The 14,282-nt window shown below is 47.2% G+C and overlaps 1 protein-coding gene across 2 annotated transcripts; it reads left to right on the top strand.

Moving 5' to 3' along the window:
- Nucleotides 1–10,563, top strand: LOC308586983 (homeobox protein SIX1). 2 transcript variants are annotated; one of them, XM_081194223.1, is made up of 2 exons: nucleotides 1–1,157; nucleotides 8,875–10,563. In XM_081194223.1, the coding sequence occupies exons 1-2, from the start codon at nucleotides 657–659 to the stop codon at nucleotides 9,229–9,231; spliced, it is 858 nt and encodes a 285-aa protein (XP_081050349.1). In that variant the 5' UTR covers nucleotides 1–656; the 3' UTR covers nucleotides 9,232–10,563. The 2 variants fall into 2 exon arrangements, with proteins under 2 accessions (XP_081050349.1, XP_081050350.1); XM_081194224.1 differs by having other exon boundaries at nucleotides 26–1,216.
- The last annotated feature ends 3,719 nt before the right edge of the window (nucleotides 10,564–14,282 follow it).

Raw genomic sequence — 14,282 nt, 5'->3', positions numbered from 1 at the left:
GAGAGGCCAAGAGCCGCCCTATCTGTCTCCTTCGCCTTTCTTCGCCACTCAGTCGGCCCCTCGGCTGCAGCCAGAGCCACAGCGAAGCGGACCTTGCCAAGCCTCAGTCGGCAGCGCCCGCTCTCTCGCTCGCGCACCAACCAACCAGGCCGGGCCGCGCCTTCCTTCGGCTGCTTTTTTCTGCTGCGTCCTGGGCGGCGCGCGCTCTCGCTCTCCCTCTCCCGGGCGCAGCTGCTGCTTTGCTGGACGCGCGTTCCTATAGGGCGCTGCAAACATCCAATCCAAGGGAGCCCGGAGGACGACGGGGAGGCTTTCAGCTTGGCTGCCGTCGGAGATCCCGACCCAAAAGTTTCCTGCGCCTGCAGCGACAGCGCCGGAGCATCCAGTTCCTTTGCGCCTCGCTTGCTGGGTTTTGTCGGGGGCGCTTTTGCCTCGCCGCTTGGATTCGCCAAGGGTCTTTTTGGAGTTTGCGCCTGGGGGTGAGTCTCTGCGCGCCTCCCCTTCTTCTGCCTGTGTGGGGAGGGGGGCGGCGCCCAGCGCTGCTTTTTCCTCTCTCCCCCCACCCCACCGCCCCGCCGGTCCTTCTGCCGGTTCCGGCCAGCTAAGCGAGCGCCGGGTGGCGGGCGCCCCGTCGGCGGCTCGGCGCCCCCGTCGCCATGTCCATGCTGCCGTCTTTCGGCTTCACGCAGGAGCAAGTGGCGTGCGTCTGCGAGGTGCTCCAGCAAGGCGGCAACTTGGAGAGGCTGGGCCGCTTCCTGTGGTCGCTGCCCGCCTGCGACCACTTGCACAAGAACGAGAGCGTGCTGAAAGCCAAGGCGGTGGTGGCTTTCCACCGGGGCAACTTCCGCGAGCTGTACAAGATCCTCGAGAGCCACCAGTTCTCTCCGCACAACCACCCCAAGCTGCAGCAGTTGTGGCTGAAGGCCCACTACGTGGAAGCCGAGAAGCTGCGCGGCCGGCCGCTGGGCGCCGTGGGCAAGTACCGCGTGCGGAGGAAATTCCCCTTGCCCAGGACCATCTGGGACGGCGAGGAGACCAGCTACTGCTTCAAGGAGAAGTCCCGGGGCGTCCTGCGCGAGTGGTACGCCCACAACCCTTACCCCTCGCCCCGGGAGAAGAGGGAGCTGGCCGAAGCCACCGGCCTCACCACCACCCAGGTCAGCAACTGGTTCAAAAACCGCAGGCAGCGCGACCGAGCGGCGGAGGCGAAAGAGAGGTGGGTGCTGCTGTTTTGCAAGTCGGAGGAGCGGAGGGGGCGACCAAACTTTATCTGGGGTGTGTGGGGGTGTGTGTGTGAGAGAGACCTCCAGACAGACCGACAGCCGTACAGACAGAGAGCAAGCCCAGCTAAACGCGCTGAGACTTGCATCCGAGTAAGCACTCGTAAGCTCCCGCTATCCGGAATTATCCATAAGATAACGTAAGGTAGGATTCAGCCACAGGTAGGCACTTTTGCATCGCAGCCTTATACATGTCTATTCAGAGGTTTGGGTTTTGGGGCGGTTTGTGGGGCCTTAAACACCCCCCGCCCCCCAGGTATGTTGGATATATCGTTGGAGCCTAAATTTATGGCGATTTATATAGGAAATCTTAACTTTGGCTGGATGGTATCCTGTATTCATTACCAACTATGCCAAATGATCATTCCTAGCGTTTATAATAATAACAGCAATGATTTTATTATTTATACCCCACCCATCTGGCTGGGATTCCCCAGCCACTCTGGGCGGCATACAGTACATATAAAAACATAGCAAAACGTCAAAAACTTGCCGATACAGTTTACCATCCCCATTGATTTTTAGGCTGCAATGGTATTACCTGGAATAATAATAATAATAATCCTAAAGGACTTGCCTCTCAATAGACATGCCTAGGAGGAGGTTCCTAGTGACACGGTTAAGACAGGAATGTTAAACCCTGCTTTACCTGGGAGTAATCCCATTGAGTTCAGTGGGACTTGCTTCTGAATGGACATGGTTAGGATTGCATCATGCCACCATGACGGTGAAACTCATTGGGCCTTCAGGGCTCAAATGGGCCTGGATCGTGTCCCTAGAGGGCTCTTACTCGCTTCTGAAATCTTCGCACAGCCTACTGTGTCATGTTAAATACCTGTTAGTCAAGAGTACTAGCAGGTTTCCCATAGAAAGGCCATGTCTTGGTGAAAGAGGGCCTTTTCCAAACCTCCTCATCTCCTTCCCTTGATTGTTGCTTCCAAACTTCTCCTTCCTCCTATTATGTCCTGAGGGAGGAGAATGAAAATAATCACACCCTTTGCGGCATTTTCCTGATGTGGAGTTGTTACAGTTTCTGGCGCTCAGCATAAATAAACGTCACTGCAGTCTTGCTTGGCCTAGGGGGGTTATGCAAATATATATATATATATATTGAAAGGACAAGGTAACTGGAAGGCCAAGATTTCCAGAGTGGCAGCTGCGTCCGTCTCTTGCAGGAAAACAAATCAGAGTCTTTTGTCACCTTAAAAGACGACACATTTGTCAGGGCAGAAACTTCTGTGGACTGAAGCCCACTAACCAGACCAGCACATCCTGCATAAGGTCCCATTTGCACCTCTGTTCCCCATTTCCTTTCCTCTCTGGGGGCTAGTCCAGGGTTCCCTCTACTTGATAGAAGCTATCCTGATTCTTTTGGTGCCCAGTAATTCTTCCACTCTCTCCTTTAATCCTCTCCCCCCCACCAATTCCAGCAAAAGCCCCCTTCCTATTAGATACATCTCCCAAGCTGCAACAGGATGAGGCATATGAGCAAAGGAAATAAAAGTGACCAGGAATAACACCCTCTCTTGTTTATGGTTCCGCTGGGTTTATTGTGGGCTCAGAAGTCTCCAGACTGGAGTGTTGTGTCTCAGTTTGGCACTGTTTGAAAACCCAAGCTAGCTCCCTGGTGAGTCTGCGAGCCACCACTTCCCTTTTGGAGTAGGTTTTTTTAAAATAAAAATAAAAATTTAAAGTACTGGAGGTCAAAGAGGTGAGAAGGGTGATAGGGAAGCTGGAAGAGGACTTTGCAGCTTGAGTCTCCTAAGCATGTTTGGGCAAAAGTAGGCCTCAGTGTTCTTGGCTTTGCTTACTCCTGAGTTAGTGTGCGTCAGAGAACAGTGTGCTTGTGATTTTAAAATATATATATATAAAATGGCCAGCAATAGGTTAGACAGGAGGTCAACTCAGCAAGCCCACAAGCTTTTAGATATGCACACAAAGACTGCAACCCTCAACACACTTTTATAATAATAATAACCAAGCTGAAAAGATAAATCATGGAATTAGGATGAATTCTAACCTCAGTTTCCCCCACTGATCAGCCTTGGGGGTTGCAGTCCCTTACCTGGGAGTAAGCCCCATTGAATGCAGTGGGGCTTAACTTCCGAGTATGCACGCATAGGCTTGATGGAGCAGTCTCCAAAGCTCTCTCTCTCTCCCCCCCCCCCATCCTGTGATGCAGGAGGCTGTGGGCAGACTTCCCCCACTCCTAGCAGACCGCGAGGGGGTTAATCAAAGGAGCTGGATGGGTGAGGTTATAGGGAGTCGTTTATCTTCCTTGCAACCCCAGCCACACCCCGCTTAAATTGACGTACTTGACTTTAGGAAGGTTTACATGTGTTTAGGATTAGGGTGTCAGTCCCATTGATGACTCCCAGATCCTCCCCACACAAAACTCGGCAGTAGGTGCAGAAATGAGCCCCTAGTATCACAATAATTCTTGCATTATCCAAGTCCGGGGGAACTTATTTCCACCCGGTTTTACGTGGCGGAGTGGGATGCTGGCCTCAAAGGCGGTTCTGTTTTATATAGGTTTTTAGCAGCATCAAAATAACGGGGGCGGAAGGGGAAGGAGGGGGAAATAAATGCGTGCCCCAAGAGGTCACAATCTAAATTGCCGAAGGATAACATCCCAGGCTTTCTCCCCACCCCCTACCCCATGCATTCAAAGAATCCCGGGAGCTGTACTTGACCCCCGCAGAGCTACAATTCCCAGCACCCTTAAGCTATAGTTCCCAGGATACTTTTGGCCGGGCGCGCTTGCAATTCAAAGAAAAGGTTGCAGAGCAATGGATCTGCCATCCCGGTGGAGCCTCGGGGCCGAGTGTCCAACTTGGCGGCTCCTCTGTTGTGAAGTTGGGACGAATTGGCGCAGACTCTGGTTTCAGCTGCTGAGGTTTTTTGTTGTTTTTTTAAATTATTATTTGTTGCAAACCGGACCCCGGAAGAGGGAGAGAGGGGAGGGAAACCGGAGATCTGTGAGACCCGGTTATCTCCTGTCCCAAGATTGGGCTTAATGTTACTCTGCCGGTAACAAGTTAGTGCCTCGAGAGGGGAGGGAAAGGAAGGGGTCGAGGAGACCCAGCGCCCTTCCTGTCCATCAGATCTTGAATACATGGACGTGACATATACAGTATACATATACTGTATTAATCCCCACCCCTGCCCCATCTCTCTTGTTAGTTTGCCTTCTTTACTGGCTGGAGGGGGGGGGTAAACGATGCCTTCACCCCCCCCCCAAAGTAAATGTGCATTGGTTAGAGATGGGTCATTTGGCACAAACAGCGCATCCAGAGAGAGACTCGTTCCTAGCTTGCTGTTAGTCCTGCTTCGCTCTGGAGATGGAACTAGATGATGATGATGATGATGATGCTATTTGTACCCCGCCAGTCTGACTCGGTTGCCCCAGCCACTCTGGGCAGCTTCCAGCGTATATAAAAACATAATAACGTATATAAAAACGTCACTTTCCCCAGATTTTTCTGGACTCGCATTCAGTTGAATAAACAAGCAAGCAAGCAAACAAACAAACTGGTGCCTATAGGAGAAACTCCACCCATTAAGAGTTCAGGATATAATAAATACATATACCGTAATAATATAAGTAAGGAGCCGCGTTGATCTTTATGTGTTCCACTTCATTTTTTTTAACGGTTATAGTTTTTTCTGTACCCAGAGAAGAAACTACGTCCACGTCCTTGCCTACTGGTCAATTGTTGGGACAACTCCCCCCCCCCCCGGATTCTGATTAAACTTGGCATGGATCGGGACATTTCCCCTCGAGTAAATGTCATCTTAACAGCACAGAAAGGTTTTAAAAGGAATAAAAAACCAATCACCTGATCCATGCGCTTGGGAGTTAGTCCGAGGGGACTCCGAGGTTTGGGTAAGCAGAGGGGATCTCCGCAGGCGCGCTCGACCTCTTCTTTTCCGGGGAAGGCGTAACGTGTGAATGTAGGCTAGAAAGCTGGAGGGATACTTTAAAAATAACAATAACAACTCAGCTTAATAGCTTTCGTTCTAATAAATCAATTAGCCTAAATTTTTCGGTATTTACACTTTGGCAAATACTTTTTGACACCTGATGTTGCAAAAACCCCGTTGACCTCTTTTGCTCGCTCTGTTTGTGCACGCTTCTGAATCTTGTGGGGAGGGAAGAGCAACCATTTTATTTATTTATTTTCAAAAAGCCGAACTGAACCTTGTGGCTCGGTTTAGGTTCCCGGGGAAAGGCCCTAACCGGTTTAACGCGTCGCTTGCGAAACTGCCTTGAAATGTTTTTTTCTTTCTTTTCTGCGGCTTTTTCCCCCGCATCCTGAGCATTCCAGAGTTGAAAGCTCCGTTTTCCAAAAGAGCGAAGGTCTTCGGCGGTTATTTATTATTTTTAGCTCCCATCCTAAACATTTAGAGGGTTGTGCTGCTGGAAGCGGCTGTGCAGAGACACAGCTTTTCCAAATGCATTTTATTTTTCGACGCCGCGACGTGGACGCGCCGACTAGACCCGCGTCTCCTTCACCTAAGCTAACACTGACATCACTTCGGCTGAGATGTTCCGGCTGCAGCTGTCTAAATAGGAGGCCAAAAACGTGGCAGCTGCAACGATGAAGCCATTATTAAAATATGAACCACTCTTCAGAGAATTGTAAAACACACACATGCGCGCGCGCACACACACACCATTATTTGGGGTTTCTTCCTCCACCTGAGGCCGTGGGCACGATCCACACTAAGAAAACTCTCTGGAGATCCCCTGATTTCTGCGGGAGAGATTCACTCCATACTCACTGCAATCTTCACCCCATTTACTAGGGAGTAAAACCCACTGGATTCAACGGGATTTACTTCTGAGTAGACGTTGTTAGGTCTGAGCTTCTGGCCTGCCTAGCTCTGTATAGATCTTTCCGTGAGCTCTTGGTCGTGTGAATGCAAGGGGGGTGCGCGCGCCCCCGCCTGCTCACTTAAATTATAATTTCTCATACCCTTGTTTTTACTCATCCGGTAGGGAAGATTCTCAATACCTTTTCTTGGCTGTAAATACAAACCGTTCATTCCCGATCCACTCCGTTTCTTAATCCGGATTAACTAATGCCCTGAGATTCCACTCTCCTAATAACGGAAATTGATTTGCAATTCTCACTGCAGCCATAAACATCGACTGTAAGAGAGGGAACAATTTATAATTCACAGATTGTGTGACTGTGTAACAGCCAAAGGAGTATGAAGTCGGAAACTTAACCCAAAGGACGTTAAGAGAACCACCGAGATATGATTTGCCTTCAAGCAAATGTATTTAGGGGCTCAGCTGTGGGCCCATCAGCTTGAAATCAGTGGGGCTCATTACTCCGATTTTTAAACACCCTGTTTGAAATTCAGTCCCATGGATTTATTTATTTTTTACAGCGTGTTGTTGATAATCGGGATTTTGTACCCAGTTCCCCAACGCGCACCCTGCGTGGAAGCAGAAACCACCGACTAGCTTCAGTGGCGAGTGACTATCTGGGGTTCAGAAAGGCTGCCTGAGAAATCCCCGCCCCCCTTGCCAATTTTTGTCTGGCCGTTCTACTCCGCCTGAGACTCGCGTGTTTGACCTAGGTTGTGTGAATGCGCACTTGCCTTCAGGCGCGATCGCTTGTTCCTCGAAGAGAGCGGCAGACTTTCGACTCGAGCGAAAGTCGCTGTTAAGGAGACCCGCGCAGAAAGAAGGGAGGCGCAGGAAGGTCGGCTTTTAAGCTGCCCGCGCATCTCAACGGAGCTGCCCGCAGGAGAGAAGCCTCCGTACGCTGTACACGCCGCGGGTCTTACTTTACTTCCAAGCAAAGCTCCTCCGCTAGATCACCTCTAAGGGGGCAATAGATGCCCCTTTACCAGGAGTGAAACAACAGGTTTTCTGGTGCTTAGACCGGATAGAAATGGCGCTATATTAAACTGCAGTTATTACCTCCCCTTGTTTGGCAACGAAGCCGCAATTGCTACGGGCGACGGACGCAGCTTTCGCTTCTTCCGTTCCCCCCACCAGAGTGCAAGGAAAAGGTTGCGTGTTTGCATTTATGTAGAGGCGACCGTGTTCTGCTGTCTCCATTCCAGACGATCCGGGGATTGCCTGGTTGTCTGTACCAGCCTACCACGCAGGAGGGATTGATGTTTTTTTCTTTTACATTTCTTTGCATGCAGGGAGGGGTTGGGGAGAGAAACAGTGACTCAATTATATATTTTTATAGGGAAGGGGACAACTTTCACTCTTTCTGGCTAAGTTCCACCAAGTTAAGAAATCCTGGTTCTAGCATTCACCCCTTCGAAATAAAATGCTTTTTGCTTCTCGAGGGTGAGTGGGGGAGATTTATTACAGAAAATGTTAGGAGCTCAGGACAGTATTGTCCATCCTCTGAGCTAATGTGAAATATTTTCAGCCTTGATCCTCACTGGTGTCCTCTTTTGGGGTTCTAGGTGTGGTTTTTAAAAACCCTTTCTTTGAAGTTATTTAGGGCATGAGCCAGCCAACTACTAAAGCAGTTGCTTTTCTCAACTCTTCCTCCACTGATAATCCAGTCTTAATCTCTCGCACTTTGGCTTCAACCTGATCTTGGACCTATCCTGTCTTTTTTCACATTTGTAAAAAAAAAAAGGTTGCTTTTTTATTTTAAAAAAAGGCCAAGCATTTAAAATAGCTTTTAGGCTGCCTTGAAGGGCAAAAACACTGTCAAGGTGACTTGCAAGATAAAAGGAGAATAAATTGTGTGTTTTCCTCAACTGATTTCAAAACACGACAAAACAGAAATTTTTGGAAGTTTCCCTCACCTTTTCTCTGACTTTTGTTCCTACGCTGTTATACTCTGAATGTACAACATTCTCCTTTGGAAGCGAGTCCCATTAATCTAAATCTTTCTTAAGATCTAAAAGGGGGTTATTTAACCTGATAGAAGGACTGCCTTGATACTCAAGACAAATATCTGACTTTCCCCCAGAAAACAAAAGTCAACGAATTTTCAGTTTTTGCCCTTCAAACCCTGAACATTCATGGAAGTTAGGTCTACTGATTTCAGTGGGACTTCCAAGGCAAAGTGTTCAACAGAGCAGCCTTAAAAAGAAGGGATCTTGAGCATAGATCTTAGGCCCCATTGAACACAGCAGGGTGGGCGCTTAATTCTGAATAGATGAGCGGTAGGATCTGGCCGTGCACCACGACAAACAGATTCTATTGTACAGTTTCCTTGAAAATAAGCTGAGCAAAATTTCAACGTGATTTATATCTGTTGAGAAACACCATACTGAAATTTGTGCCCCCCAAAACCTCCTTTTGTGGTGTAGAATGGCTGTATAAATGGTGTTTAGCTGCATGCAGAGCTCTCCTCCCCACACACTGTGATTCCACTACGTGGCTTACTTGGGAGTAAGTACTTCCAGCACCGGGACTTTAAAACCGCTGGTGGCTTGAGCGAGTGACAGTGAACTTTCGGTAGAGTTTTCCCCTTGCGTAATTGCATTTCTGCCAATTTAGGCTGATGGGACATTCATTCCCTCCTCTCTTTGGCCCTTGCTTTTGCAACCAGCTTGGTCTATGACCACTTTCTCATTCCTCTGCCTCTCTTTTTCCCAGGGAGAATACGGAGAACAACAACACTTCCACAAACAAACAGAACCAGCTGTCTCCCCTGGACGGGGCCAAGCCGCTCATGTCCAGCTCGGAAGAGGAGTTTTCGCCCCCACAGAGTCCGGATCAGAACTCAATCCTCCTGCTCCAGGGCAGCCTCAGCCATGCCAGAAACTCCACCTATTCTTTGACGGGGCTGTCCGCCTCCCAGGCGACTCACGGCCTCCAAGCCCACCAGCACCAACTGCAGGACTCTCTCCTAGGCCCTCTCACCTCCAGCTTGGTGGACTTGGGTTCATAATCCGGAGAGACAGGGATGGGGGTTTCTCCCACCACCACCACCACCCAGTGGTTTGTAAATAAGGGGACATTGTCATGAATTATTTTTCCTTCCTGCTCCCATTGCCCAACCCACTCGGTTTTGTTTTGTTTCCCGAGAGTTCACCTGGCGATTCTTAAGTGACTTCTAAAGATCTCTTCCGAAGCTCTTCTCTGACCCCCACAAAGGCCTGTCTCCACATCTCATTTATCCAGCTCTCCTCCCGACATCCTTGTCATTATGTCTTAGCGGAAGCCAAACAGATATAGCACACACCCATGGGCATGCTATAAACAAAACAACACCCCCCCAACACACACAACAGGCACACCCCTTTGCCTCCCTCCATTTGTGTCTCACATTTCTTCATATATATATATATATATATATATATATATATATATATATATATATATATGCATGCTTGTCAGCTAGAATTACAAATGAATTCTTTTATTTAAAACGTTGGTGGGCATCACCCAGCGAAATCAAGCGTATAAGTTTTTAAATATGAGTGTTGAGCTTTATATAAAGTGCTTGGTTTTTTGGCTGGATCTTGTCTGTTCCCTTTCCTGTACACTATAATAGTGTGTGTATGGGGGGAATATTTTAAGCAGGAACTGGGAAGTGTCTTCGCTGGGAAATTAAGTCCTCCTAAAGTCAGTGGGACTGGCAGAACAATCCTGTGCATATTTACTCAGAAGTCATTTAAATGGGGCTTACCCCACCCCACCAGCACTAAGCCTGCATAATTCTTCAGCCTTTACTTTCTAGTAAGTGTGTCTTGGGCTGCCTCCATAGGCAGTAGTGAAGTTGTTGTCCTGGCTTTGAATTCTTAGGAAATATGAAAGCGGGGGTTGGGGGGGTTGAAAGAGGAGTAGCGTATCTTAAAACTTTTGTTTTGAAAGTTTGGAGATCTGGCGAGGGCAAATTTAAGTTTACATTTTTCTTCTTGGTCAGATGTAGCGTTCTGAAAAAGATTTTGAAGTAGCTTAAAAACTGAAAAGATGATGCTGATGCAGTATTAGGTGAAGAATGTAAGTGCCTATGTCTTAACGCAGATCGTGTGAGGCCTTTTTACGTTAGAGTAAATTTTAAGTGTGACGGTACACTCATGTCAGTCATTTTTACGTTTGTGGTGAATTTAGGCAATTAATCCATGTGACTCTTTTTAAAAAAAACACAACACAACAACACAAAACACAGCGACGACAAAAATAGGAACAATTTTACCCAGACATATATCTACCATAACCCACGTTCTTTTTATAGGTTTTCTTTCTGTCTGTCTCAACTTTACCTCCTTCCCACCTCACCTCCTAGTTTGGCTTGCAAAAATATACAGGGGGGGAATAAAAATCAAAGTGGCAATTTGATTTTTGTTACCAATAGTAGCATGTGCTTTTTCTTTCCAGGTTTCTTGTACCCAAAGAAGTCTAAATTAAATCATGATAAGAAGATTGAAAACATAAAAGTCTAATATTTTTATTTCTTTATAAATAGATTAACAAGTAGCCTATATCTTCGCAAACACACCTCCCTTCCCTGCTAGTCTGTCAAGGCCTGAAGGTTACTTCTGAAGTTGGGGTTTTAAGTCTGTTTACTCCCCCTTAGCCTTTCAGTGAAGGCCTTTGGGAGGGAGATAAAAGTTGTTAAAACCCAATTCCAACCCGATTCTTTCTCCGAGGCAAATGGTCCTGTCCACTATGGCTGTTGACTTCCGACTCTCCCCTCTCCCCCTTGCTTTAAAATAATTTATGGGCTCTGTCCTGTGTTTAGAAAGCATTCATCAATAGAGAGAATAAACATTCAATGGGAAGTGTGTGAAAAATTGAGAAGGCAGTTCAGCTAAGCACTTTCATCACGTCCCCCCTGATCTCAGTGGGAGATGGTGACCTGTAGGCTTGGATGGAACCCATTGAAACCAGTGGATCAATTAGCAGGAATGTAGGCATGTTTATTTCTGGAATAAGGCCTAGTGGGATCTACTCCCTAACAAATACCTTTTTGAATTGCAGCTGGTGCTGTTCAAACTTACTCAGAAATAAGTAATTTACTACTCTTCACATTTACTCCGGAGAGTGGGAAGAAAGTATTCTGGAATAACTCTACAATTCTTTGTTACAAATCTATGATTTTATACCGCAGACCCTCCAAGTGTCCCTATTTTCCAGGGACAGTCCTGCGCTTACAGAAGCCATCCCGGTTTCTGATTCGATTCCGGAATGTCCCGCTTTTCCATAGGATGCCCCTATTTTCATTGTAGAAATGTTGGAACGTTTGGTAGGATGTCCCTATTTTCAACAGAGAAATGTCAGAGAGTATGGAATCATCCAACTCCTCAAGCCATCTGAAGGCAGCCCTATATAGGGAAGTTTTTATATATGTTGGAAACTACCCAGAGTGGCTGGGGAAACATATTCAAGAGGGAAGGGGCATAAATAGTAATTATTATTTTTATTTATTTATTTAAAGGTAAAGGTAAAGGGACCCCTGACCATTAGGTCCAGTCGTGACCAACTCTGGGGTTGCGGCGCTCATCTCGCTTTATTGGCCAAGGGAGCCGACGTACAGCTTCCAGGTCATGTGGCCAGCATGACTAAGCCGCTTCTGGCGAACCAGAGCAGCGCACGGAAACGCCGTTTACCTTCCCGCTGGAGCGGTACCTATTTATCTACTTGCACTTTGACGTGCTTTCGAGCTGCTAGTTTGCCAGGAGCTGGGACCGAGCAACGGGAGCTCACCCCGTCGCGGGGATTCGAACCACCGACCTTCTGATCAGCAAGTCCTAGGCTCTGTGGTTTAACCCACAGCACCACCCGCGTCCCTTTATTATTATATAGAGCATCCCTATTTTTATTGGAGAAATGTTGGAGGGTATTATACTATGGCATGTATGTCTATCTAAGGACACAGTAGAGGAAGCTGCAATTCTCACTGGATTTTAGATTTTAATGGAGATTTACTCCCAAGATATGGTGTCTTGGATGGGCTTAATTTTCGGAAGGCAGAAAACTGCCTTGTACTAAATGAAACCATTCGCCTAGCTAGCTCAGCACTGCCCACACTGACTGGGGGGGACTCTTAATGGTTTCAGGCAGGGCTAGTTCCCTCCCTCCCCAGGGATGCCAAAAATTGCAGCTAGGGTTTTAACATGCAAAGCAGATACTCTACCTCTGAGCCATGGTCCTTCCAGTGGACTCGTAATCTGGTGAACAGGGTTCGATTCCCCGCTCCTCCACATGCAGCTGCTGGGTGACCTTGGGCCAGTCACACTTCTCTGAAGTCTCTCAGCCCCACTCACTGGGGGATGAAGGGAAAAGAGATTGTTAGCCACTTTGAAACTCCTTCAGGTAGTGATAAAGCGGGATATCAAATCCAAACTCTTCTTCTTCTTCTTCTTCCTCATATTTTGCTGGACTCTGTCCATATGATTTGGCTCAACTGTGGATGCAACCCCTAAATCTACATTGCCAATGTGCAAGTCCAGTTTGCAATGAATGAGCGAATTGCACAAAGCAATTTCAGTGGTGCACAGCCATGGCGCCAAGCCAAGGATTGTGGCCCAGGGAAGGCCATTTTTTTATACAAACAAACAAACAAAAACAGAAAAGAGGCATAAAGACTGCAATTCTGTCAACATTTATGCCTCACCAAATGTAGAAGAGCATGTTTAAAGAGCATCCTGTCCTTTAAGTGGGGTGGAGTTTCTGACTCAGGGAAATTAGCCTTGTCCTCAAGTTGCTTTCTCAGAGGGGATTGAGCTGCCCTGATATTAATAACTCAATATGTATGTGTTGGCGTTTTGCTTTTTTGTAATGTGGAACGTCTTTTCGCCTCCACATTGAGCTTTCAAAATGGCACAACCGGCTTTTAAATCACCAATGTGGTGGTTTGCCGGGTGATCCTAATGCTGTTGGATTCAGTGGGACTTGCTTTGAAGCGAGTGAGTTGAAAATTAAACCCTCCAGCCCCATCTTGTTAAGCCCACAAACCCTGAACTCACCAGTATCTATGAATCCTATGACTCCCAACAAGGTTTGTAAGTGGATTCTAGTTTTCACCCAGTATAATCCTGTTGCTGAAGTCTCTTAGGAGTCTTTACTGAACCAAACCACGTATCTGATCAATGCTTTCCATGTGGAAGAGGCAGGGGTTGAGTATATCTGTGTTTGTTTACATTTGCCAGTTTGCAAATTTTACTCCAATGTCCTACTCCACTCAGTGGATCTCATTCCTACATAAGCCTGCAAGGGATTGCATCTGTATTCTTCTATTATTTAAATTCAGGTACTTCACTTTAAAGCTTTCAAAATGAAAGGGGGAAAAGCTTTCAAGTCCAGTACAGGGCATTTACTTGGGAGTAAGCTCTATTCCAAGCAGGAAAGTTTTATCCTGAGTAACTTGCTTAGAAAATCTTTGGCCTGATTTCTCAGAAGTAAATCTCGCTCTCCCCCAATGGGACATCTTGCCAAGTAAGTGAGCATAGGGCTGTGGCCATAAACATTTGCTGCGTGTCTGGAGTGTCTTTGAGTTTTTAATTTTGTTTTTAGTGTTATCTGAAACTTTTCCTCCCGAATACAGGGTTTAATTCCAGTCTCCTGGGGCCAGCCGCCTTATAGCCAGAGAGTTGCAGAAATGCAACTAGGAGCTGATTTTATGGCAGAAGAGAGGGAGGAGAAAAGCTCTTTCTCGTGCCCACCGTCTCATCTCTCCTTCCCCACCCCAATTTTATTTCCAGTTTCTTCTTGCAGCTAATGACCCTTATCTCCCCTGTTAGCGTTTTGCATCATTAAGTGCATGTTTATCTAAGTCACTGCAATGTTTATACTACAGGTCTTGGGCTGTGGAAGAATCAACGGCTGCAGGAAGGGAGGTGGGGACGAAAAGGTGGCGAGTTAATCCCACACATTCTTCAGATTTATTTCTCGGGTCCACCGCCCCGCCCCCCCGCCCCAAATCACCAAAATAAATAGGGCGGCCAAATATAGCATCCCTTGACCCACAGCCTGTGGCAGAGAAAGCAGGGTTAAGTCAGGATGAGCGGTGTAGGAGACACAAGTGGAATCTACACACATATAAAAAAATGTTCTGA

Source organism: Podarcis bocagei (genome assembly GCF_964188305.1).
Source record: "Podarcis bocagei genome assembly, chromosome: 1".
NCBI lineage: Eukaryota > Metazoa > Chordata > Lepidosauria > Squamata > Lacertidae > Podarcis > Podarcis bocagei.
Note: the sequence above shows the minus strand (reverse complement) of the source record. Positions and strands in the feature narration are given on the sequence as shown.